Source organism: Gobio gobio (genome assembly GCF_949357685.1).
Source record: "Gobio gobio genome assembly, chromosome: 13".
Classification (NCBI taxonomy): domain Eukaryota; kingdom Metazoa; phylum Chordata; class Actinopteri; order Cypriniformes; family Gobionidae; genus Gobio; species Gobio gobio.
The window spans coordinates 41,191,641-41,219,072 of NC_137106.1; the positions used below are offsets into that span (position 1 = coordinate 41,191,641).

At 38.8% G+C, this 27,432-nt stretch overlaps 1 protein-coding gene across 1 annotated transcript in view; it reads left to right on the top strand.

The window, feature by feature from the left end:
* The window catches only part of kif6 (kinesin family member 6), a gene marked incomplete at both ends in the record, with an annotated part of 167,374 nt that overhangs the window by 70,369 nt on the left and 69,573 nt on the right, over positions 1 to 27,432 (top strand). Inside the window, 4 exons of the mRNA XM_079833947.1 lie at positions 12,711 to 12,861; positions 13,002 to 13,010; positions 15,032 to 15,229; positions 17,875 to 17,977. Of these exons, the coding sequence (XP_079690073.1) occupies positions 12,711 to 12,861; positions 13,002 to 13,010; positions 15,032 to 15,229; positions 17,875 to 17,977 (461 nt within the window). The remainder of the gene's footprint in view (positions 1 to 12,710; positions 12,862 to 13,001; positions 13,011 to 15,031; positions 15,230 to 17,874; positions 17,978 to 27,432) is intronic.

Genomic DNA, 27,432 nt, shown 5'->3' on the forward strand with positions numbered 1-27,432 from the left:
ATATAAACAAATCAATTTCACAATAAGTAATACAGGAGCTCATTTGTGCGTGATTGCGTTTTAGCGGCTTTGTTGTCATAGCGGCGGAGTCTCGAGAACATGAGCTGTGCCAGAGTGTGTCTGTAAACTTGCGCGTTTTTTAAAAAACATGTCGAGCTCGCGTCGCGTGCGTCCACCGTTTAAACGCAAGAGGATCTCCAGATATAGAGCTGAATATCAAACAGGCATCAATGGGTCTGTCCAGTAACTCCTGATGAACCTCAGGCCAACTGCACACTTTATGAGAAGCATTTCAGTGTCTCAGACTGACTGACTTAAAGCAACAGCGGTGACAGACACATCTGTGCTTCTAAAGGTAGCCTATAGTTTTTTTTATGGATAATATATTAATATGCTATTCCATACATTATCAGAGCTTGGCAGACAGAATTATTATTTTTTAGACAGGTTAATTAATAGATTATAGCCTAATAAATGTAATTATTAATTTAAAATTTACCTAATCATACATAACCAATAATCCTGTCATATAAAGTTTGACATTTAAAACATGTTTTAGATAAAAATGGGACAAATAATTACATGATAATATAGTCATAATTTAAGTAAATTAATAAATAAAAAAATACATTTTTGAAATTCAAAAAAGTGATTACTGGTTCAGAATGACTGCTTAAAGGGACAGTTCACCCAAAAATGAAAAAGCAGAACAAAGAAACTCATACAGGTCTGAAACATCATGAGGGCGAGTAAATGATGACAGAATTTTCATTTTGGGCTGAACTGTCCCTTTAAAGTGCACAAAATAGGCTACTAAAGAGTTCTTTAGAAATAAATAAAATAATCAAATGTAAAATAATATAAAATGTATTCTGTTGCAAGTTCACATACTTGATCTCATGTTTTCTTATGGTTTATTATTGAGCTGTTAAGTTGTCAATGTAGAAATAATCATTTCATGACGTGTTTTTTTTTTTTTTTTTGGGGGGGGGGGGGGGGGGTTGGTTCGTGAATGGGTGTCCCTTATTTTGCCACACCAAAGGTGGCAACCCTATCGATATTAGCTATAGCTTTAAGAACAGGCATTTCCAATATTAGCTTTAGTTTTAAGAACAAGCATTTCCAATATTAATTATAGTTTTAAGAACGAGCATTTCCGATATTAATTATAGTTTTAAGAACGAGCATTTTCGATATTAGCTATAGCTTCAAGAACCAGCACGTCCAATATTAATTATAGCTTTAAGAACAAGCATTTCTGATATTAGCTATAGCTTTAAGAACAAGCATTTCAATATAAAGCTAAAGCTTTAAGAACAAGCATTTCAATATTAGCTAAAGCTTTAAGAACAGGCATTTCAATATTAGCTAAAGCTTTGAGAACAAGCATTTCAATATTAGCTAAAGCTTTGATAACAAGCATTTCAATATTAGCTAAAGCTTTGAGAACAAGCATTTCAATATTAGCTAAAGCTTTGAGAACAAGCATTTCAATATTAGCTAAAGCTTTGAGAACAAGCATTTCAATATTAGCTAAAGCTTTAAGAACAAGCATTTCAGTATTAGCTATAGCTTTAAGAACAAGCATTTCCAATATTAGCTTTTTAATACAACGCTTCCAATATTAATTATAGCTTTAATAACGAGCACTTCAGATCTCAACTATAGCTTAAGACAATATCCAAAAGCAACTTTAGCTTAAAACAAGTTACACATTTACAAATACCACTATAGAGATAAAAACAATATCCATAAGCCTAGCATTTACTGAAAACGACTAGCTTAAGCAATGCAGATACCATTGTCAATTACGTTGCCAATAACCTGATAATTTTTAACAGGGTTTTAAAACGAAGTTAGCTTCATGAAGACACAGAGATGAATGAGAGTGAAAATTGCCAGCTGAGACATATGCTTGATATACTTACCTTGTGGAGTGCAGATTTCTCTGAAATTGTTCTTGAGTCAGTCACATTAAGTTTTAAGTATAACTTCAGAGAGTCCATGAAAATAATGCAGCGATGCAAACTCCAAATTAGACAGTTTATGAACCATGCGACAAAATCGCAAGTTCAAGTTTACAACCTGAATGAATGTGAGGTGAACCGTGTGGGGGTGAATTGCTCGCCATATTTCGCACTGCACAAATCCTTGTGATATGATTCTGTTTTGCCTGCCGAATTCAACATTTAATTAGCTACTGACAAATCTTGTATTAAAGCAAAACATGCATTTAGGCAGTGAGTGATTTTAACTAATAATACCTCGCTGACGGCCACCTCTCAGGATCACGTCCGTGACGATTGGCCGCCGCCCATCGCTGCTAAACACGCTGCAAATGGAACACGTATCCCAGAGCCCGAGACACAGAACCCAGTGAAACGTTTGCCAAATTATATAATTACAGGCTCATCAAGCGGGGTTGCTTTCGTTGAGAAAATAGCTTGTAATGTTAGAACTTGAACCGGCACACTCGGATAAGCTGGAGAAAAAAAAATAATAATAATTCTTACGAGACAGCATTTAGTCTAGAAATAAGCTGACGAAAGTATCCAACACATGGTCATAATTGTTGCTGCTCCCATAGTTATAGTATATGTCCTGATATAATTCTGCTGAAAATGCAGCTGCTGGCGTTTGTATGTAATATTGAATACATTATTTGCAAAAATAATGCTCACATTGCATGATTGAATCATTAGCCAACACATACTTATCTCACTCAATAGAACACAGAGTGAAAGGCAATGCACTTTAAAAGAGCCTTGTGTATGTTCGATGATTTGTTAAAGCAGACCGCACAAAATGCATAGTGATAAGCAAAGGAAAACCAATAAATTCTTATCCTGGTTGCAGAGCAGCGAGCAGCTAGTAGTAAGAGCGAACTTGATCTGCTTTAAATAGGCGCCCTGCTTTTAGCGTAGCCATTAGTAACGAGGGGAGTTGAAACAGCTGATGCAAATCAGCTGATGAGACAGTGTTGTTACCAATAGCGTTAGCAGCGTCTTGACTACTTGGCCTGCCAGAACTGACGCTGACGCTCAATTCGTTCATGTAATCTCATCCTGTCTGCAAATCCAGTCTCTTGTTTACAAATTAATCTGTGATCAGAAATGAAGGAACAAACGCAAAGTCTTCCCCACGTGAGCTGGATATTCATTAAAATAAAGTTCATCCATGCATTCATAATATTGGAATCCGAATGCTTATAAATCCGAATCCAAAAAGCTTATGTGGTATGTTTACTGCTTAGAAATTCTATGCTGTTAAGCTCTATGTTGCTCTTAGCTGTCATGTTAGTGGCACGAGTCGGTGGGCGAGGCTACAGAATCAGGCGTTGTTCTTCTTCTGTTGAGGCGGTGTTTCACTACACTCTCACGTCATAGCCATTATATCACATTCTGAAATCGATCGTTTGCTGGGCCTGGTGTCTATAAAAGCTTTTCTTTGACTAACAAGGAAGTTTTCAGTTCTGAAACTTACAGGATATTCTTATATTACCATGACATTTTATATATCAAAAGCTCAAGGGAAAGTTGATTTCTCAATTCAACACCCCTTTAACTTATAGCACGAGACACTCAATGGGAAAGAAAAGAAACTTAAGTAAAAGTAAATGAGACCAGAGTAGTTAGATGGCTTGAATTACCCCCTATAAATTAACCCCTTTTCATCTGATCTTGATTATCTGTCTCTGTCCTGAGATTTTAACTTAAAGGACTCTGTCCAGCTAGCCTGGTCTTACCAGACTCTCTAACATTTAATTTGTACATAATTCAGCCTGGGGTTTTTTCACGGGTGGCGGGAGACGGACGGCTTCAGCCAACTCCTTCACCACTAACGGAGGGAGCTGAAAAATACTTTTCCCGGACCACAACATCATGGCCACCAACAAAACTCAGCAGTGATTGTTCTTGCTCCGTGTAACGGAGTTCGTTTGTTCAGGGAAGAAGGAGGCGGGAACCGGCAAACGTTTAACAACTTTTAATCAAATAATAAACACAAAATGAAAGTAAAAGCGGCAGCCCCTCACGGACGACTGCCGCACACATACATAACAAAACGTAAACAAAACACAACTTAAAATCCAGGCCTGGTCCTCTCTCGTCCTTCACCGGTGTCGCTCGTCCTTATATGCCTCCGTGCTCCCTCATGAGAGGACTCGAGACCGGTGTGTCTCATTCTCAATCACGCACACCGATCTCGCTCGCTCCTCCCATGTCTTGCTCGCTCGTCCACCTCGCCACACTCTGGCTTTAACTTCTGGACATTCGTCAGTGGTGCCAGTGCCACACACTCGCATCTTTCACCGCCGCCATTACTGAACTACAACTTAAACTACCGCACGACATCAACGTCATCGTTCTCAGCCACTCCCTCTGTTCGCTGATTGGACCGGTAAAAAATTGATCGGGAGAAAACCTAAGCATATACAGCAGTCCCAGACGGAGTACTGAAGGAAAATGAAATTTGAGCGGAAGTACGTAGGAGGGCGGAGCCAGGCTACTGTCCAGCCTCTTTGAGAGGTTCTGACCAATTAGATATCGGCCTTAGGTCAGAGGTGACTGTTTCTCACATAAATTACATGTTATCACATGATCTCTTAACTTTCCCACTCGAGCCAAGTATAATTTAACCCTCTGAAGTCTGAGCTGTTTTGGGGCCCTATAGAAATTTTTACATGCTCTGACATTTGTGCTTTTTTTCAGTTGCTTATAAACATATTAATGGTAAAAGTGTCATTACACTGTATTCAGCACAAACTGGGCTACCATAATATGAGAGCAACATGTAGCCTATGTACATGCTTGTATTTTTGAGAGAATAACGTTTATGCACTTGTAATAAATGTAATACATGTAATACACTTAATGTAATACACTTAATTAAGCAGTCCCTCCAGAAAAACGCGATTATGCGATCGTATGATTTAATGCATAATCAGCCAAAGTCTGCATATTTATGCGGGGGCCGCATTTTTTCAAATACGCCACACTTTCGCCGCGTAAATTGCCTATTTCCGCGTGCAAAATATGCGGGGCTAGCATGATTTCATAATCCCTGCATTTTCGTTTCAAAAAAGTCATATATTAGCAGAAAGTTGAAAAATATTTGTTTACTTCACACAAGAGCCGCCATTTCCCCCTATTGCCATGGGAACATTTTGAAGTGACGTAATTACCCGACGTGAACGTCATCGAAAAGCTGCAAACCCCGTGGTGAAACAATAGATATCGGTGAAACCATGATGAAGCATGCATCACCCATTTGCCAACAAAAATAACAGCAAAAGACAAAGCAGTTTCCCGGTGTGTTGACCGATTTCAAAAAACAGCATGATGAAGCTTCGAAGCGTTATGAATCAGTGAGTCGATTCAGCGGTTTGACACGCGATCCAAATCATGAATCGACTCGCTGATTCATAACGCTTCGAAGCTTCATGATGCAGTGTTTTGAAATCGGTCATCACTATACAAGTCGTTATTTCGTTTTTTTTGCTCACAAAAACTATTCTCATCGCTTCATAAAGTTATTGTAGAACCACTGTAGTGAGATGGACTTTGTAACGACATCTTTAGTACCTTTTATGGGTCTTGAGAGTGTAAAGTACATTGTGCCAATGGAGGCCTTTCTGAGCCATCGGATTTCAACTAAAATATCTTCATTTGTGTTCTGAAGATGAACGGAGGTCTTACGAGTGTCCAACGACATGAGGGGAAGTCATTAATGACAGAATTTTCATTTTTGGGTGAACTAACCCTTTAAGAGATTGCACTTTGTGCATTGGAAGTTCTCAAATGTCTGTTTTGTATAGCTACCTCTGTAAAACTGGAAGTTATTTATTCATTTTTTCAGAAGTTGTAGCATATTCCTTTTGTAAAGCTACAGAACTTGTTTGACTCAATGTTTTGTAAATTTGAGCCATGTGTTTATTAAGGTCTTCAATAAAACAAGATGAGAACTTAAATATTCCCAGCATTTTCTGTGATGTAGTGCTTTTTTCTCTTTTTCATCAAACCACAGTTTTTGCAAGTTCCCGCAATTTTATCGCATAAAATTGCATAAATATCCCGCATTTTCCATCGCATTTTTTAAGAAAACGTGCCGCATAATCAAGGATTTTTGCCCGCAACAATCACAAAAAAAAGCTGCATTTTTCTGGAAGGACTGATTAAGGCCTCAAAACACTAGATATAATAATAGATAATAGATATGTGTCCACAATACTTTTGACTAATGGGTGATGTTGCCTAGAGTTTTTGCTTCAAACCGATGTGAGAGTCATTGTGCCTATGTTTATTGTTTTATGTTTCATTCACATAAAACAATATATTGATTTACATTTTGTAAGACACTTTTTCTTTACAAAGGCCGTGTGCGAAGGGGTGTGAATGATCATAAATACTGCTGATTTACACCTGAGAGAACAAAGGAACCCATAATGAGCCGCATAATGACCTGCATGAACGAGCCTTTGAGCAGTGTTGGGCACGTTACTTAAAAAAAGTAATTAGTTATAGTTACTAGTTACTTCTTACAAATAGTAACTGAGTTAGTAACTGAGTTACATCATTATAAAAGTAACTTATTACAAGGGAAAGTAACTACTGAGGTACTTTTTTTTTTTTTTTCAAAACTTGGATGCCCCCAATATTAAATATGTTGAATGAATTGGACACTAAATAGAATACATTATTATTATAAAACATTGTTTATTAATGTACACTATTGTAATGTTGCTGTGGGACAATGTGAGAGACACCTATCAAATTCAATACATTATTGTAAATATCAGTAGGCCCACTATAGTGTAAATATTGTGTAAATATTATCAGTACTATACTACTCCTTTGGTAGTGGAGCTCACGTTATCACCTGGGTTTTTAGCCAAAAAATTTTTGGTGGCATGTGATGATGTGAGACTTCATTAGATTAGAATTAGGTACTTGCCACCGACGTGGAGAGACTCTTTCTTCCTGGGCATAAGTTGCACGTTACATAAACATTCTTACCTTTCACCTCAACGAGGGAAAAGTAGCGCTTATACTTCCAGTTTGCGAAAGCTACCTTTGAAGTCGTTGGAATTGGTGTGTGTGACTGTGCATATGCGTGTGCGTGTTTGTCATAGGTGTGTGTGTGTGTGTGTGTGTGTGTGTGTGTACCACCCCACCCGCCCCCCAACACGCATGGCATGCATGCCTGCACACACACACACACACACACACACACCAACCAGAAAAACGTTGCAGGTCCGACTGACTGAGAGACTGTTCGGATGAAAGCCGCTTCAGTGAGCTCAATTATAGTAACGCCGCGTTTTTTTCTCAGTAACGCTAACGGCGTTGTAACGGGAGAAACAGTCATTTGTTTGATTACTCGTTACTGAAAAAAAGAATTCCGTTAGTAACGCCGTTTATCTATAATGCCGTTATTCCCATCACTGCCTTTGAGTCAGGTATGTGACAGGGAGTTAAGGAACAGGACAAAATAAATATATTTTGTTGTAGTTTATTTAGAATGTTGTTAACAAAGGCACATTACAAAAGCCTATTATATTTTAAATTATCAAATGATTTGACTACTATTTTTAATGTTTTTGAAAGAAATCTCTTGCTAAAAAAAATTTAATATTATGACACTGAACACAATTCAGTTTTCAGTAAATACAAATAACTGAATGATTGGTAATGATGAATGTTATAAGTAAAATATTTGGGATTTAAAACAACATAATGCAATGCAATTATGATTTCAAAGAGTATAGGGTGAATTCAGGTTGATTCAGGTTGACATTTTCTCCCAGTCATTTCAATGGCAATTTTTTTTTTTATCATTTGATTTTGTAAACTATCCGATACACAGAATACTCAAATATCATTTCAAGTTTCGGTTCACATGCGTGCAATGCATGATCACGCCAGAGCTAAGGTTGTCTGGTATTGTCTGCTATATGTTCTTCTTATTAAATAAGAAGCAAATATATTAAAAACATTGATTAAAATTAAGATACAGTTTATACAAAACGAAATTCACTTTAAAGAAAGGCTTTCTACAAAACAAAACTTAATGAAGTGTTTTGTCATTTCTGACAAAGTCCATGTCTTCTGATATATTGCGTAGGCTATCTAATGATGTGTCCTTTATTACTCGTGCTGTTCACTTTTCACAATCAACATATATTAAATAAAATTATACCTTGGTCTGTTTAAATACTCGATTCTGATTGGCTAGTAGGTTTGCAGTAAAAACGTTTAATGTACAGGGCTGCATTTCCCGATAACGTTGTCTCATAGTGTGCTACGAAGACTCTAAAGGGATAACTTAACTAAAGGTATACCATTTCTTGGCGTGTTCCCCAAACTATACCTTAGGAGGTTGCTTGAGGTATACCTTCTTAAGTGCGATGTTAGCAGGTGCTGTCCGTGGTGGTGGTGCTGATTTGGTTTATCAATGGCTCAAACATCGATTATTAACTATATTATGTGAGATGTGAGAAAGCGGTGTTCTTTATAAAAGAAGCACTTCAGAAATAGTTGAAATTGCATTTATCAGGACTCGTGAGATCTTATAAATATAATCCAAATTGCAAACTAAATTGAACCATGGATATTTTATATAATTTTGAAATGATTGTGTGAACCCGCAACCTCTCATGTCCAAACGTATCATGCATCAGCACACTACACTGGCAGTATGCCATTTATATTATCATAATATATTTTGCCATAGTCTTCATTTACTCCACAAGCAGGGATAATTGGCCGCATCACATTTTTGGTAAATCACTATTTTCTGTTCTTGGATGACCTACTCCATAAAGGCGCAACATGCGAAACATAATCAACAGCTACAGCGGAGAAAAGAGACAGAAAGAGGAGAGTGACAGCAGCTGAATTTCGGGGCTGAGCTCCATCGGGTTTGTCTTGACAAAGTCGGACCAACCAGATCTAAAAGTTGCTGAATTTGCTGCCGTGGCAGACAAAATTTATTTTGAATTGCAGCTTCTGACATGGTAGCTAGGGAACTAAAGTTTTCACAGATTCAATAGAAATGGCTCCGTGGACGGTGCCGTCTTTGATTTAGCACAACTATTCGCTGTATCGCTGCCATAGTTTTACCAAACTCCCCTCCACAATCATTCCCTTTAAATAGACTCAATTAGGGCTGCACGATTAATCGAAATCTAACCGCAATCGCGATTTGGCTTATGTGCGATTATGAAAGCGCAAAGGCTGAGATTTTAATTAAATAAATAAATGCCCCAACGTGTTAGTGAAGAGCGGCTCTGTGATCAGGAGTAAACACTGCTCCGTCTGAAAGACTGCGAGTTTGAGCAACATGTGTCAAACATCTTCACAAACTAGTAATGTGAAGCATTCATAAACCTGTTGTCCAACCAAATACAACGTTTAATAACAGGTTTTAACTCACTTCATATCGTCAGTCGAGCTGATGTGGCTTCTTATCACAGAATGTCAATCAGCACTGCATACTTGTATTATTATGAAAATACCGAGAAGGCTTGAAGAACTCAAATACACCATATATTGTCGCAGAAGTATTATCTTCATGTTTAATCAGTCAAAGCGTTTCTATCTTCGTTTTATTCAGCCTGCAGCGCAAGCTTCACATTAGGGATTTCCCATAGGGATATCCTGAAAAGGAACGATTACTTCTTCTGAGGCAAATGTGTCGTTTCTGCTCGAGGGCGCCCTCTGGCCTCTAGTATGAATGAAACTTTTGGGTAGAAAATAAGAAAAATAATACTTCTCTCTAAATAAATTTATTTGACAATCCATATATTTTTCTTCAATGTACAGGAGTTTTAATCCCCACAGTGGATGCATAAGAGGCTCATATTTCATATAAAAAACATAGACTTTAAGAAATTGATATCACAGATAAAAAGCACAGATTTGTATAATAATAATTGTTTTTTACAATAAATCCTTAGACCTTTCTAATAATTTTAAGTTATAGGCTGTGTGCATATAAACAAGTAACCCATAATTTTAAGTTTTCTGTAAAATATAAATATTATTATTATTATACTGTTATATTTATTCTTAAATGCTCTATTTTAATTTTTTAATAATGAATGTTATTGTAATAGTAATATTTCTTATTTTTATTTAGCAGTAATTATAATCATAATAATTATTATTAGTCATATTAATATATAAACACAAAATGTTATATACACACTTTTCATTTGTAAAAAAATAAATAAAATAAAAAAAATAATAATAATAGCATTTTAAGTTAATTTTCACAGCAAATAAGTAGTGGCGGCTGTCAGTTGACATCCATGTTTGTTTCGGTACAAGATCTCGCACAGTTGAGTTCAGCAAAATGTCATGTTGTGTGACTCTCTTATTGTTAAGTGTGTTGTGTGGACTGACTCAGTCGTAAACGTTTGTGCTCTTCTCTGACTGACAAAGATTAAAATTTGCTCCAGTCTAAGGGAATAGTTTTTAAGTGTGTTTAGTTCAGTTTCAGCTAGTCGTTAAGTGTGTCCCCGGCTTTAGCGGATAATGAGACACTCACGAACGACTGACATGTCTCTTTTCAAACAGATTACATAAACAGAGAATATTTGATTTTGTTTTGATTTACATTATTTAAAACCTGACATAAATTTCAACGTTTCTTTAGACATATGTCTCATGTTTTTGTGATAAGTATTCACTAAATTACAATTCATTTTCTGAAGAGAATCAGATTAGACGTCATTGAGAGAGAGGCTGCAGATTGAATATCATGTTTGTTTTCTTTATTTTGCAAAAAGCACAACATATTGTTTTTATTGTGACTGTACACAAATAAAAGTAAAAATGTAACAGATTATAATGGTGTATAATACTTGCCTGAATGATAAAAATCGACAGTTATTTGAGTCTCTTTGGCACTGATAAGAAAAAAGCGAGTTGATCACGCCGGCGCGACAGCTGACTCGAGGGGATTAAACATGATTTCTATAATAAGAAAATTATAAATTTTACACATTTCATTCATGCCATTTTTTGAATTTTGAGCAGACAATCATGCTGATAGGACCATTCAGTAGTTATAACAATTTCATGACTTATGTGTGATCTAAGCATAATAGTTACATTTATAGGTTTTAGACTTGATGAAGAATTATGCCATTGAACGATGTTTGATTATAAGTCCGTCTAGCATTGTTTTGGAACAATCCAATGCCTTTTTATATATATAAAAACAGTCTTTGTTTTTTCTGTGGATTTCAGAGGTCTTTAAGAAGAAGAAGGTCTGTCTTAAATCTCTTTCTTGCTGATCTAAAAACCTCTCGCTGTAACCCTTGGTTTTCCTTGTGCAAGTCATGAGATTCCCAAGATGTCACTCCAGACACTAACAGACCTCGAATCAGCGATATGCTACAATTATGCTATGAGGCTAACAATATACTTTTTGAAGCCAAGAGTCAAATGTTTCAGACACTTAATGCATCTTGGACTTAATCAAGGTGGACTAGATTTTGAACATGCATGCCTAAAAAATGCTTGGTCACTGTTTGATTTAAAATAAAATGAGATTCTTTACTTGTCTTTCCACTGTGCTGTAGAACAGGTGCATAATATAATGTCTGTAATAAAATGTCATGTTTTGTTATAGGGCAAACTAATGCTGTAACAGAGTTGCACAAATTAATATTAAAGTAATAATAAATAGGCATTGTTTTGCTACAATTAATTAAATATATATTAAAGCCCAATCCCAAATTCTATTTTACCTACCCCTACCCCTACGCCTACGCCTACCATGCCCCTTGAAACAGAGTGGCAATATGTAGGGGTGAAAATATTCCCCTAAGAAATGGGACACCACTACTATACCATTACACGTCATCATACTTCATCATGCACCGTTTCTTTTATTAGTGTCCTGTAACATTTAACACGTATGAACAGCAGTAAAGTGCACATATCTATAGAAATCAGATGTGAGCACATTTAATAGATTACTCACTCCCAACGTTGCTTTGCGCTTTATTTGGACTTAAGAAAACTGCGCTCGTTTTCAGTTCAAAAACGTACAAGCCTTCAAGCTTCCTAAGACGATGCAGAATGATACAGAACATACAAGACTGGTGGAACCGCTTTTCCATTGGGCCAAACTGTTCTTTAGGATGACCAGATATTTCTTTGAACTGCATTATTAATAGCACGTTTGCAAGCTACAAAGAAACTGGCAGCCAGGCACACACAAGTGATCGATGCCGACTGGCAACGTCACTAGAAGCACGGTAGTCAGTGTATGCAGGGGAATTCCTCATACCCCTTTGTTCGAAGTGTGGTCCTGAAAAATCTTCGTTTGAAGGGCTATCTGGCCCTTCCCCTTACCCCTACCACTCCCCTTCACGTGAATGCGCAAAATGAAGGGGTAAGGGAAATGGAAGGGGTAAAGGGTAGAAATGGGATTGGGCCTTACTATATTTTTGTATTTAAACTAGCTTCTTCTCTTGCTAGGTTAATTTTATGTTCACTTTTAGTTAACATATCAAATAGTTTACACAACAACAAAACTGTGCCTAGTACCTAATATCATTGCACCAATGTCAATATTTTTAGTTTTGTGCCCTGAACAATAAAAAATAAATGTTTAGGATTGCCACATTCTAGGTACATGAAAGTAATTCTCCAACATTTGAAAGTATTACATATCAATCAAGTTTCCTTTCTCTTCAGGTGAAAGTGCGAGAGAAACTCTGTGCTCAAAATGGGGTGAGTAATGACAGCAGTCCTCCTTTAATGGGCATGTGCGATGGAGAGGACAGAAAATCCCATGCAGAACTCCAAAAGCTGCGGGAAATGTTGACCCACCGTGATAATGAGATCAGTATCCTTTACTCATCTTAATAATAATAGTGTTATTTTATAAACCTAAGATTTTGTGTCTCATATAGGTCTAATGTAAATATGATACATCTGAGGTGCAAAAACAGTCTAATGATCACTCTCTTGTTCCTGTATTCTCAGCCCAAAAAAGTAAGCACACTTAAATTGATTTCCAATAAAGTATAACAGTCTGAATAATGTAAATTATGAATAATGAAAAATATTATCCAAATTGTATGCCAATTAAAATCTTTTTAACAGTATCTTTAAAGTTTTACCAACGCATTGCTCACTTTCCAAACCACCAGAATACCTTTGACATTGTTCTGAACACACAGTGTTCACAGAGTCCAAACATGATAGAGATTGATATGTCATGTATGCATTAATTTGTTAACAGCTGAATTTGTGTAACCTGATGCAATACAAATAGCTGTCACTGATTATACTTCCATCCATCCATCTTCTTCCGCTTTATCCAGGGCCGGGTCGCGGGGGCAGCAGTCTAAGCAGAGATGCCCAGACTTCCCTCTCCCTAGACACTTCCTTCAGCTCTTCCGGGGGGACACCGAGGCGTTCCCAGGCCAGCCGGAAGACATAGTCTCTCCAGCGTGTCCTAGGTCTTCCCCGGGGCCTCCTCCCGGTTGGACATGCCCGAAACACCTTCCCGGGAAGGCGCTCAGGAGGCATCCGGAACAGATGCCCGAGCCTCCTCAGCTGACCCCTCTCGATGTGGAGGAGCAGCGGCTCTACTCCGAGTTCCTCCCGAGTGACTGAGCTCCTCACCCTATCTCTAAGGGAGCGCCCAGCCACCTTGCGGAGAAAACTCATTTCGGCCGCCTGTATCCGGGATCTTGTCCTTTCGGTCATGACCCAAAGCTCATGACCATAGGTGAGAGTAGGAACGTAGATTGACCGGTAAATCGAGAGCTTCGCCTTACGGCTTAGCTCTTTCTTCACCACAACAGACCGGTCTGATTATACTTATTTCTCTGAATAAGTATGAAATGATGAAATGGATGTTTTGTAGTTTACATCAATTTTACGGTTTTCAAAAATTGTTATGAATGGATTTGGGTGGATTCTTGAGGCCACAGCTGAAGCATCCACAAGATCCTAAGGCATTTTTTGTCCTTATTTGACGGCATTGGACATTTGTTCGTGCTAGTCCACCAAGATCCAAGAGTCAGAGAGAGGCCCTGCATAAAACTAAGCCTTGGAATGTGCTGTTAACTACAAAATGATTTGAACGCAAATCTGGTTCTCAAGTTAAACTCACTAATGATCTAGTGACAATGGTTAACAGTCCACCAGAGTAGAATAATGAGTGAATAGTGACTTAAATTTGGATCTGTTCTTCACACAAATCTTTCATATGGATTTAGAAGACTTGTGCATATATTGTACATAGTTGTAAGGACTACATTTATAATGTTTTTATAGTGCTTTTGCTTTCTTTTTGAAACTTAACAGCCCCGGTCCGCATTCTTTCAAATTATATTGATCAGGATTTTAGCTAAACTCTGCAGGGCATTGGCCCTCCAGGGCTGGATTTGCAGAACCCTGCACTACGTGATGTTTTATTAACAAATTTCGGGAGGAACACGTTCAGATAATTAAACCTAATTAAACACAAGTGGAGAACGTCAGGTAATTAAACACAAGTGGAGCAAGTCAGATAATTAAACCTAATTAAACACGAGTGGAGCACATTAAGCTAATCAATTTAATCAACGATAAGAGCTGGATACTGCAGATTTACCTTCTTTCGTTGACCGTTTTTATTTTAGCATCCCTCCACCACCCCATCTCCTCACTTTGATTTTATAAACTCTTATTAGTTGTCAACACAATCCATAATACAATACAGTCTAGTTCTAGACTGTTCTTTATCACGGGGGGGATACTCTGGGTTCGGGCCAAAATTCAGAGCCCGGAGCCCTCCCCCGGACAGCACGCCAAATACGCATAATCTTTACTCTATTTAATTTGATGTAAGTGTGAACTCGTGAAATTCTCGACTAGTCGTTACAGGAATACTAGTCATGATTTTGAATCTCCAAAAATTCACACTGTTTTTCATTTGATTGACTGTTTTCCATTTGATTCTCCTTGCATCACACAGGTCTCCAGGCTGAAACAAATTATTATCCTTAATTTAAGCTTCTCAGGTATATTAGTGAACATGCTCAAGAGAGAAAAGAGGAAAGTTCAAGATGTTACTTCCCAGCTGGCACAGTTACACAATCAAAACCCATCAACATGGAGTTCATCACGGTCACCCACAGCCCTACAGGTGGAGGAAAGTGAAAAATGTGACGCCTCTATTGATTACACACATGCTCATCATTTGATAACCAGAAAAAAGGGTGAGTGACCACAAACCAAATATTTATATCCCTATGTTACATGACATTCAGTACATATAATGAATGTGTATAATTGCCTAACCACTCAAACAAAATGTGCAGATTCACTGCCACTTATTCAACAGGATAATGCAGCTGTTAAAAAAGTGTGCTGTGACAGGTTGTCAGGTGTGCCATGGAAAATTATCAAATTCCAAAAAATAAGTGATATAAATAAGAATATACACTCACCTAAAGGATTATTAGGAACACCATACTAATACTGTGTTTGACCCCCTTTCGCCTTCAGAACTGCCTTAATTCTGTGTGGCATTGATTCAACAAGGTGCTGAAAGCATTCTTTAGAAATGTTGGCCCATATTGATAGGATAGCATCTTGCAGTTGATGGAGATTTGTGGAATGCACATCCAGGGCACGAAGCTCCCGTTCCACCACATCCCAAAGATGCTCTATTGGGTTCAGATCTGGTGACTGTGGGGGGCATTTTAGTACAGTGAACTCATTGTCATGTTCAAGAAACCAATTTGAAATGATTCGAGCTTTGTGACATGGTGCATTATCCTGCTGGAAGTAGCCATCAGATGATGGGTACATGGTGGTCATAAAGGGATGGACATGGTCAGAAACAATGCTCAGGTAGGCCGTGGCATTTAAACGATGCCCAATTGGCACTAAGGGGCCTAAAGTGTGCCAAGAAAACATACCCCACACCATTACACCACCACCACCAGCCTGCACAGTGGTAACAAGACATGATGGATCCATGTTCTCATTCTGTTTACGCCAAATTCTGACTACCATCTGAATGTCTCAACAGAAATCGAGACTCATCAGACCAGGCAACATTTTTCCAGTCTTCAACTGTCCAATTTTGGTGAGCTCGTGCAAATTGTAGCCTCTTTTTCCTATTTGTAGTGGAGATGAGTGGTACCCAGTGGGGTCTTCTGCTGTTGTAGCCCATCCGCCTCAAGGTTGTGCGTGTTGTGGCTTCACAAATGCTTTGCTGCATACCTCGGTTGTAACGAATGTGCCCATTCTCCTCTGACCTCTAGCATCAACAAGGCATTTTCGCCCACAGGACTGCCACATACTGGATGTTTTTCCCTTTTCACACCATTCTTTGTAAACCCTAGAAATGGTTGTGTGTGAAAATCCCAGTAACTGAGCAGATTGTGAAATACTCAGACCGGCCCGTCTGGCACCAACAACCATGCCACGCTCAAAATTGCTTAAATCACCTTTCTTTCCCATTCTGACATTCAGTTTGGAGTTCAGGTGTTTAGGTGAGTGTATCATTGCGCTTCCTGGCCGAAACCTTGTATCTCTATATTTTGTCATTTTTGTCATATAAAATTAATGCTATTGGTCATCCTTTATGTCTGTATGTGGGTTTTACAAATATTTAACCAATAAAAAGCATTTAAAAGAGGATGTGACTAAACCTCATAACTCCATTGGCCCCTCAACCTGTCAGTCAAACCTCACAGCTCCAACCCACCTCCATTTAAAAACAGTTTGGAAATCCCTTCTTGTTTGCCATGCAAGGGTAAATAAAGAAATGTTTAAGTAAAGTTTTCTTTACTCAAGAAACACTATGTCCATAAAGGCTAAACATTTTTTGTATTTGAAGAGCAGACAATAGTCTTATGTGGCGTTCACACCGGACGCGATTGACGCGAATTGTTCGCGCGAATCGCGCGAAGGTGGACGCTTGAACATTTTGAGTTTACTCGCTTAACTCCGAAATATCCGCCAAAGTTCAGATTTTTCAACTTGAGCGAATCGCGCATTCAAAACGCTCAATTCGCGTCCGTCGCGCCGCCTCATTCGCGTGAAACGCGCCGCAGAATGCCATTTCGCGTCTCTGCATTGACTTAACATGTAAATCACTCGTGCGAATCGCGTCCGGTGTGAACTCACCATTAGACTTTGCCATCTAGTTGAAGCAAATATACTGTTTTAAATGTCCAGTGCATAGCGCTTCATCTTTTGTATCATGAGATTTCAACAACAAGAAAACAGAGTGCCCAAATAGCTACAATAAACTTTATATCCTGCAAGTTGATGAAAAATGCAATGCACTGACTGCCTCAGATGCAACTGTTCCAGTGACAGAAAAAATATATCTGTCATTCACTGGTCAAAAACCTCGTAACTCCATTTGAGCTTGATTTTCATAAAATGTTAATATTATAATGACATGTGCAAGTGTCTGACCATAGCTATATAAAGCCTTCAACTTCAATGACATTGTATAATTAAATACAAGGTGTCCGCCCGACAGTATTGATTTTTTTTTTTTATCAACAACAACAACATCATATAGCTACCTATATGACATTATTGTGTTCCTACCTGACTTAAGATCAAGTTTCACATTAAATGTAAGTTCTGTCAGGACCACTATCGTCAAAGATGATTGACAATTGTCATACAGTTTGGATTGGCAGTATGGTTCTGTTATGGGCAAGAACTACCTGCCCATCCAGGCAGCCTAGCATGGATAAGAGCCCCCGAGGGTAAACAGAACAGAACCAACATAAATGTATTGCAGATATCATTAATGTTATGTCATTTTAATGTTCAACATAATTTGAGAACAATTAGTCTTAACTTTAACTAACAATGTATTTTTCTCTTTCAGTGCCGGAATTATCTGTGGGTCAGCAGGCAGCATTTGAAGTCTTTCTGAGGGACCATGAAGACCGTTTAACAATTGAAGATAACAAGGCTGTGTTGCAACAAAGGTCAGTGTGTGCTACAGTGCCTGGATCCTACCCTGACAGTCTTGTTACCTGAATGTTACTTGTGTTTAGTGTGTCTGAGTTTGTTTTGTCCCTGAGAACATGCCTCTTTATTTTTGTCTGCCATGTGCCCTTTTGTCAGTGTCTTGTCTTGGTCCTGCCTCCTTGTTATCTTGTTATTAGTTCATTTACCCCACCTGCTCTTTCCTGATACCCTCCTATTTCCTTCCCTATTTATCCTCCCTGTGTGCTCTTTCTTGTGCAAGATGTTGTGGTGGTTTTCCCCTTTTAGGTGCCTGCTTGTTCCAGTCAATCTTACCTGTGCCTGTTCTGGACTATTTATTTTATCCACATTGCAAATCTGTGTTTGAGTCTTCGCTATCCTTAACCACTCACCTGACAGAACAATCTGGCAAAAAGAGGACTCAGCAAAGCTACTATGGGCATCTTCCTATTCCCATCTCCCAGCTTTCGCACGCCAAGCGGTGGAGAGTTTCAGCAGGCTCTTTTCTCTCTAGCTGATGGTGCCACCTTGTCTGGCTATCACCAGACCAAGCTCAATTTAAGATTGAACATTGGTCTGAGGAGTCTGCTATGTATTTTCTACTGCACAAGAGGCGTGATAAACGAGCATAATTCAAAGGACTCAATTAGATAGTCCTTCAACCAATCAGACCACAAGAGGCGTGATCAACGAGCATCGATCCATCGCTTCTCTATCCGTCATCGTATGTTAAACCCGCCAATAGCGCGCCAGGTGGATAAGCCAGTCTGTGATTGGTTCCCGCAAAAGTGTAACAGAAGTGTCAATAAAAGCTTTTCTTTGACTAACAAGGAAGTTTTCAGCTCCGAAACTTACAGGATATTTGTATATCACGATGAACTTTTATATTTCAAAGGAAAGTTGATTTCTCAATGCATCACCCCTTTAAAAGAACACATATTCTATCCTGTGTTTAAATTAAAATGTGCAATCTGGCAACCATGCACATGCGAGTTCTCTCTCTCTCGCGTGCGCATGATGATCTGAAAACACCAATAAACAAGTAAGCTGCATTTCAGCAATCTCCATTTGAGATTTTTTGCTTAAAGTGTCATTCAGTCGGTCTGTGTTCTGTCATGACTCACGAACCGCTTGTGCTGTTTGTGATTGTGTTTGCTGAGTAACTACACTTGTGTGAGGTACTGAAATGAGCCAATCAGAGCAGAGCTCAACATTATTATTCATGATCCTTCCAAATAAGGTAAAAACAGACCATTTCATTCCAGGGACAAATCCTAGGGTTGTAAATTGATTTTACAGAGTATTTTTGCCCTTACCAAAGCCACATACCTTCTATGTAGATATCAGAGAACAATTTAAAATATTGTATCAATGCATTCTAGGGCACCTTTAAAGGTGCTGTAGGTGATTCTCTGCAGAAACTTATTTTTTATGCTGGTTGAAAGTCTCCTTATATCCTGATAGCAATCACTCTGTTACAGTTTTTTTGGATTGCTTAAGCACGATTTTCAAAACAGGGCCCGTGTTTTCAAAACACTACACACAATTAGCACAACCACACACCCAATTAGCAAAACACTACAGATCCTTTGCATAATTAAAAACTATACACTTCTGTTTAAAAAACACACTTTGTTACCATATGAAACACACATTTCACATTACTATACTCTGTTTGCACAAGTTACACTCTGCTGTGATAAACCTAAAACACTTTTAGCACTTCTACTTCCCTATGATTAGAGTAGGCTACCACCAACAAAGTACAAATATAATGTAAATCCACCAAACACTACACAAGACCAATGTTGCAGACTGAAGAAACTCATTTATTTCTCAACACGCCCCAAAATGTTGACATGGACATTCATAATACTGTAACAAAATGTCACTTTACGTATTGTATTGTACTGTAAGTTTACTGTAAAAAAAAAAAAAAACAATATCTAGACATTGTCTCTTCGCCTAGCTGGATCTGGCCAGAGATTTTTATCAACATCGCAGGCAATGTTGTCATTAGCAAGACACCTTGGAAAGAAACGTCTTGAATGACGAATCCATCCTTGCATTGCTGCTACCTCCATCTGGTCACAGGCCTCCTCCATGGCTTGGATGAGAGGTACCTCAGCCTGAAGACGGAGATCATATACTTTCCACCGCCATTCCGAGAAAAACTCTTCTATAGGGTTGAGGAATGGAGAGTATGGTGGAAGATATAGGACGGTGAAATGTGGATGTTGCTGAAACCAGTTCTGGACCAGAACAGAGCGGTGGAAAGACACATTGTCCCAGACAACAATGTATTGCATATGATCGATTTGATTTGCTGCTGTTATGTTGTGCAATTGGTCCAAGAATGTAAGTATGAGTGCTGTGTTGTAAGGGCCCATATGGGCAAGGCGGTGGATGACCCCATTCTGTGTCATGGCTGCACAGAGGGTTATATTACCCCCACGTTGCCCTGGGACTATAACCCTGTGGCCAATGATGTTTCTTCCCCTCCTTTGTGTTCTCGTCAGGTTGAACCCAGCCTACACAAATCTACATAAATTAACTCATGCTGGATCTCCTCTCCATCCATTCGTAAAACTCCCTGAAGGACAGTGTCAGGCAAAATTGTTTAGTTCAGTGTAGATCTAGTATATATATTACAGTACAGTAAAATATTATGAGACAGTATGCAAGATCACACAGCTAAAGTGAATACATACCTCTGCATAATCATGCCGCAGTCGTTTCACCCTTTCGGAATTGCGCTCGAAAGGCACTCGATAAATTTGCTTCATTTGAATATGGGTTTTTTTTAGGATGCGTGCCAGTGTTGATGTTGAGACCTGATGGATATCGTTGAAACTGGCATGGTTATTGACAATGTTAGCTTGGAGCTGATTGAGTGTTATAGCATTGTTGGCCAAAACCATGTTTACTATCTCCCTCTCTTGCTGTTCTGTGAACATAGGAGGCCTTCCCCCTTGTCGTTCCTGACCCTCAATCCTATGTAGAAAAAAAAAACAGTATAAAATAGTACAGTAATTTCACAGGAAAAGGTCACAGAAGTGCTAATAGTGCATAGAATACAGTACTGTAAGCAGTTACTGAAACCGTGCAGATGTTTTTGATATGATGATATTTTTACAATACCTATTTTCCAGGCGAAATGTTCTTATCACACTTGCCACTGTGTATCGGCTTAGATTTGGCTGTACTCGCAGTCCAGCCTCCCTCAGCGTCAGGCCGTGGTTGACAACGTGGTCAACCAGTGTTGCGCGGATCTCATTTGTCAGATTCGGTCCTCTATGAGCACCTTCTTGTCTTCCTCTTCCTCTACCTCCTGCATGGCCTCCATCTCTTCCTTTTCCTCTGTTGATTCCTCTTCCTCCCCTTCCTCCTCCTCCTTGTCCTCCTCGTTCTCCTCCTCGTCTTACTCTTTCTCTGACTCTTTCCATTGTGCTTGAAGATGAACTCACCTGCTGCTTTTTATAGTGCTTATACACCTGATTGGTGTGTCTACAATTAAGCAAACAAGTGTTTGCACACCTGATGACTGTGTTGAACCAATTGGTTGGACGGTGCGGTAATTTGACAGTCAGTGCTTTGGTATTGCAAGGAAGTGACTTCATGATAGATTTTTGTGTGTAATGTATGTTAAGTGTGTTTAGTGTTTTGCAAATCACTGTGTGGTTGACAATGTGCTTATAGTTGTGCAAATATGGGCTAATGTTTTGCTTCTTGAGTGTAAGGTTTTGCTAATAGTGTACTACTTTTAATTTTAGTGTGTAAGCAATCCAAAAAAACTGTAAGAGGTCTAAATTTATTTGTATAAATATATATCGTCTGTGGAAGGCGTAGGACCATAAAATGTTTGTTCAATCCTTGCGTTCGGTCCGAACGATCCTATAGCATGTTTTCCCTGTCGGTCAATGTGTGTTTGTATACCACTGCGCAGCCAGTTCACGCAGACATTATACTTCATCAGCGCGTTCATGTACGCTGTGCAGACAGAACGAGAACGGCAGACAAGCAGCAACAACAACCTGACATTCCTTCAGAACTGTCAATATGTGGCCTTCTAACAAGTTTTAATAAACAATGTTCTATAGTTACCTGCTCATCTGCAATTCGTCTAGTGTGCAGATTTTGAACACGATGTGCATCCTCCAGTGTGAATCCTAACGCTCCTTCTACGCTCCTTCTACGGTACTCCTACCATGGCCGCCTCGTCCTCTGCAGCCCCTTGGCGTGACCCTTCAGGGTAGCTGCCCCTTAGCACGAACCCGCCAGCCTATGTCCGCCTGTACGCTCAAGTCGGACAAAGTGCTTGTCTGCACAGAGACATCATTGAAGCGAAGCAGACTCTCATCGTGGAACCCCTGGCATGCAAGTAATATTACACACTGACGAGTTTTGCTTGCTAAACAGACAGAAAACTTGCAGCATCTAATTCCGTTTTTAATAATTTTTTAAAGTTTGGTATGTTGTACTTACTAACTGTACTGTAAAGTTTTCTCACCGTTGAATGACACATGATGTATTGTAGTAGTACGTTTCCAATGGTCTTCTGGGCTGTGCTCATTCATGCTTTCAGGAGTTGTGGCTTTGGACGGTGATTTGCAGGGTGGGTGGAATCGAATGCTTTCAGTGCTATCAGGCTAAAGTTAGCATTTACCCAGGGCCGGCGCGTGCCTATAGGCGAACTATGCAGCTGCCTAGGGTGGCAGCACAGTCAGGGTGGCAAGAATAAAATATTTTTTTCCCCCCATTTAATTTATTTTTTTTTTTTGGACATTCGTTTGAATTATTGCACTTCCATCATCAAGTTATCACTCCATTAGTTATTCTATTCCATCATCAAGTTATCACTCCATTAGTTATTCTAAATCAACTTTCCTTCATTCTAGTAGCCTTCCACGCCCGCCCCATCCCGCCCCACAGCGCCATCGGTCTACATGAAAAACTCCCTGATGTAGCCTCCATCCAAAAATATCATCAAAACGAACAAAAAAAACACAAAAAGAAACTCTGTACGTGAATACAAAAGATGACTAGGCTCATTTTACTGCTGGGGATGGCTAATGATTTTAAAGCCCGACAAGGTAGGCTTCTGAAAGGTAGGCTTATGCATGTGTAGCTATGTGAGAGAAAGCGGGGGAGAAGTTATGTATCTCACCTTATTGTGTGCGTAATATTTATATATTCCAGCTAACATTTGGACCTTTAATGACTGTTGAAAAGACAGTCCTTCTGAAACGTCTTGTCATGGTTGAAAAATAATTCCAAAATGAAAGTTGACTGGATGTACGTTGAACATATCTGAATGCATTTTTTGTAAATTTAATGTTACATTTTTTCCCAATTTATGTCGTCCTACAGCGGCTATTTTTGTCAGCACATTTGAATAAGAAATAATATTGAGTCTATAAAACACGAAGCACAAGAAACATATCAGTGAGAACACTCATACACACAAACAGCATACTCACCGGGACATTTGACTGCACATCACAGTTTTGACATTGTTGATCCTTCTTGCAATCTTAATGCAATGGACTATGGCCTACATTAAACCTTTAAATAAAATTGCAATTGAGCAGTTTACACTGTCATATACAATAAAAGAGCCTGCATAGCGACAGTGAATAAAAAAGGAAAAAACTGCCATACCTTACCAGAGCATGTGAGTAAATTTCAACTCATGAACCGCTCACCAGTATAACGACGTGTGCTCAAATCCCACTCCGACATGAAATTTCTCTGCACTGTTAACTACTGTACTTGTTGTAGCCATTAAAACATGTTTTTAGTTTCATATGTTTAAATATTATAATGTTATTTTTTTATTTAATCTATGCTGATTGAGAAAAGTGAACAGGACACATCATGCGCAATAGGCCTATGTCAGAAGACGTGGGTCAGAAATGATTTTTACCACTTTATTACGTTTTGTTTGGTTGAAAGCCTTTCTTTTGAATAATTTTTTTTTATTTTACTTTGCTTTTATTGAACAGAGGTCCAAAATGGAAACAATAGCACGGTATACCAAATACATAAAAGTGAAGCAAATCTAGTTACAGATAAGTATTCCATAGAATAGAAGAGTTCCAGACAGATCACAGTGATAACATCAGATGAGTAAATTAAGAGTAACAAATATGTAATTAAAGCTGCTAGCAGCGATGAAAGGGCCCTCGCACATGCACCGCCACCCGGTGGCCTCAGGAAAACAGTGAATAGTGGGCGACATGCATTTAAGCGGGTCAATATAGGAGAAATATGGCAAACTCACTTCAATGTGCCACACTTCCTTCTGCCAGCAGGTGGTGCTTCGACTATAACTGAATATTGCCATGTAGAGTCTTCAGGTCAGGACTATTATCAAACGTGAAGTTTGAGGCAGGTTGGACATTGTATGCCTGACTTACAACAGCTTCCTGTTTCATGGCGAAACATCAGACTTTGTCAGGCCGCCACGGACACGCCCTTCAGTGAAAACTCAAGATCTTCACAATATAACATCACCAAGGCCTTTAGATTAGACTGACCAAATAGGATGTTGATTTGGTTACATCTCAATGAGGAGTTAATCACAGTGTTAAACATGCCATTTCCTGTTGACCACAGGTGGTGCTATGACTGTCACTGAATATTGGCATGTTGATGTGTTTTGGCCAGGACTCTAATAAAACATGTGAAGTTTGGGGCAGATCAGAAATGGTATGCCTGAGTTACAACAACTTCCTGTTTCATGGCGAAACATCGAAATTTATCAGGCCACCACGGACACACCCTTCGGGGAAAACTCAAGATCTTCGCAATTTAACATCGGGAAGGCCTTTAGATTAGACTGTGCAAATATGATGATGATCTGATTAAATCTCTAGGCGGAGTTGGTTAAAGTACGACGTCTGGAAATGGCAAAATTTGCAACAATTTTGTAAAGAAAATTCAAAATATCTCACTTCCTGTTGGCTTTCAGATTTCAAACCATGAGACTTTTTTGTGGGTATTGGGCTGTTACATGTGTCTACCGAATTTCATACCTGTACGTGAAACGTAGTGGGAGGGGCACTTAGTTGAAATGTTGTAGGTGGCGCTATGGAGCCATTTTGCCACGCCTAATTCTGAAACTCATATGTAGATGTCTTCAGGCCAGGACTCTTATCAAACATATGAAGTTTGTGGCAGGTTGGATATTCTATGCCTGACTTACAACAGCTTCCTGTGTCATGGCATATTATTCTGGCAGCTTTACAGCTCAGAGGTCATAATAGATCAGAATATTCGAGGGACCGGGGGCAACATGCTGGAGACGGGTTTATTGAGAATGATGTTGATTAAATAATTATTAAAGTGCAATATTCCAATGATCGGAGGCAACACGCTGGAGACGGGTTTATTGAGGATGACATATCGATTTAAGTATTATTTAATTGTAATATTCGAACAATTGGAGTCAACACACTGTCTGAATACCATAACAGACGTAAATTTTTGCCACTTCTGACGCGTGTGCAAAGTTTTGTGAGTTTTCGAGCGTGTTTAGGCCCCCAAAAAAGCGATTCATTTGGGAGAATAATAATAATAATAAACTGAGCGATTCCAATAGGGTCCTCACACCATCGGTGCTCGGGCCCTAATAAACTGAGCAATTCCTATAGGGTCCTCACACCATCGGTGCTCTGGCCCTAATAATAAACTGAGCAATTCCAATAGGGTCCTCACACCATCGGTGCTCGGGCCCTAATGACGTATAAGACCCAGTATTATCATATTCCAAAATGATCTAATACAGGCTTCCATATTTTCCTAAATATTTCCAGCTTGTCGTTATTGATAAATCGTAACTTCTCAAAATGAATAATGTTCACTAGTTCACTCTGCAGCACATCAAATGTTGGAACAAAATCCAGTTTCCACCTCTGAAGAATCAGTCTTTTTGCGAGAACCATAAATAAAGAAATACCCTGTTTTTCAAATTTACTGAAAGAAGGTACTGAAGTCACCCCAAAAATGGCAATCATCGGATCTGGAGCGATCTCTTTTTTATACACTTTCGAAAGTAGGTCAAAAATATCAGTCCAGTACTTGTGAAGGTTGCAACATGTCCATAGTGAATGTAGAAGTGTACCCTCTGCAACCTTGCATTTATTACATAGCGGTGATACTTCAAAGTAAATCTTATGCAATTTAGTTTTACACATGTAAACTCTATGTAAGGATTTGAATTGGATTAAGTTGTGTCTAGTATTAATCGAACAATCATGTATGCTTTGTAGGCATTCCTCCCATTTTGCATCCTCAATAGCGAAACCTAAATCTTCCTCCCATGTTTTCCTAATTGTAGTTGTGTCGCTATCCAACAGATCAATTAATATATTGTAGAAATATGACACCGCTTTGGAGTTACCGGCTTTAAATCTGTTTATTTCCTCTAATTTGTCGTGCTTTTTAAATTGTTCAAAGTTGGGGAAATACTTTCTGACATAGTCTCTGATTTGCAGATGTGACAGGGTGACGTATGCGTTCGGGACTACATTTCCCATAAGCCCTTGGGTTAGTGTAATGCCTACGTCTGCACGTACTATAAATAGACGCACAGTAGCGTAGCGCGCTCTCATTCATTCATTGTGCAAACAAGCGTGAGCTCGCATCAAATACCTTTCTAATGACTGGATTTAAGAGATAGAAGAATCAATAAAATCAACCAGATGGTTCTTCTTTAAAAGAGACCTATAAAACAAACTTTCATGAAAAACGTATCTTTATAAATGAAAACGCTTAACAATACTTATTACCTCTAAGCATAATTTGCTCATTAATCATTCAACACTCTGCAGATTGCGTCACCAGGCCGATCACCATCAATACACACGGGATAAATCATTCAACACTTTGAAGACTGCGTCACCAGGCCAATCACCATCAATACACACGGGGTTCTGAAATACAATGACAAAATCAGACCACTTTCTTCCTCCTCCAAGTAACGTTAGTCTACTACTTTACATACACCCATTACCTCAATAATAAAACCCATACATGGAGCTACCTCATGCCCACATTTATTTATGTGAAGGTGACCTAGAAATACACAAGCAATTCCAAGCATGAGCAGCATAAAAACAATTTGCATACAAGTCTTTTTGCTTTAAAAGAGAACAATCCTCTTCATTAAATTTCTATTTCTAAATGCAGTCAAACATAAGTTACCTGATGCGAGCTCACGCTTGTTTGCACAATGAATGAATGAGAGCGCGCGCGCTCTCATTCATTCATTGTGCAAACAAGCGTGAGCTCGCATCAGGTAACTTATGTTTGACTGCATTTAGAAATAGAAGAATCAATAAAATCAACCAGATGGTTCTTCTTTAAAAGAGACCTATAAAACAAACTTTCATGAAAAACGTATCTTTATAAATGAAAACGCTTAACAATACTTATTACCTCTAAGCATAAT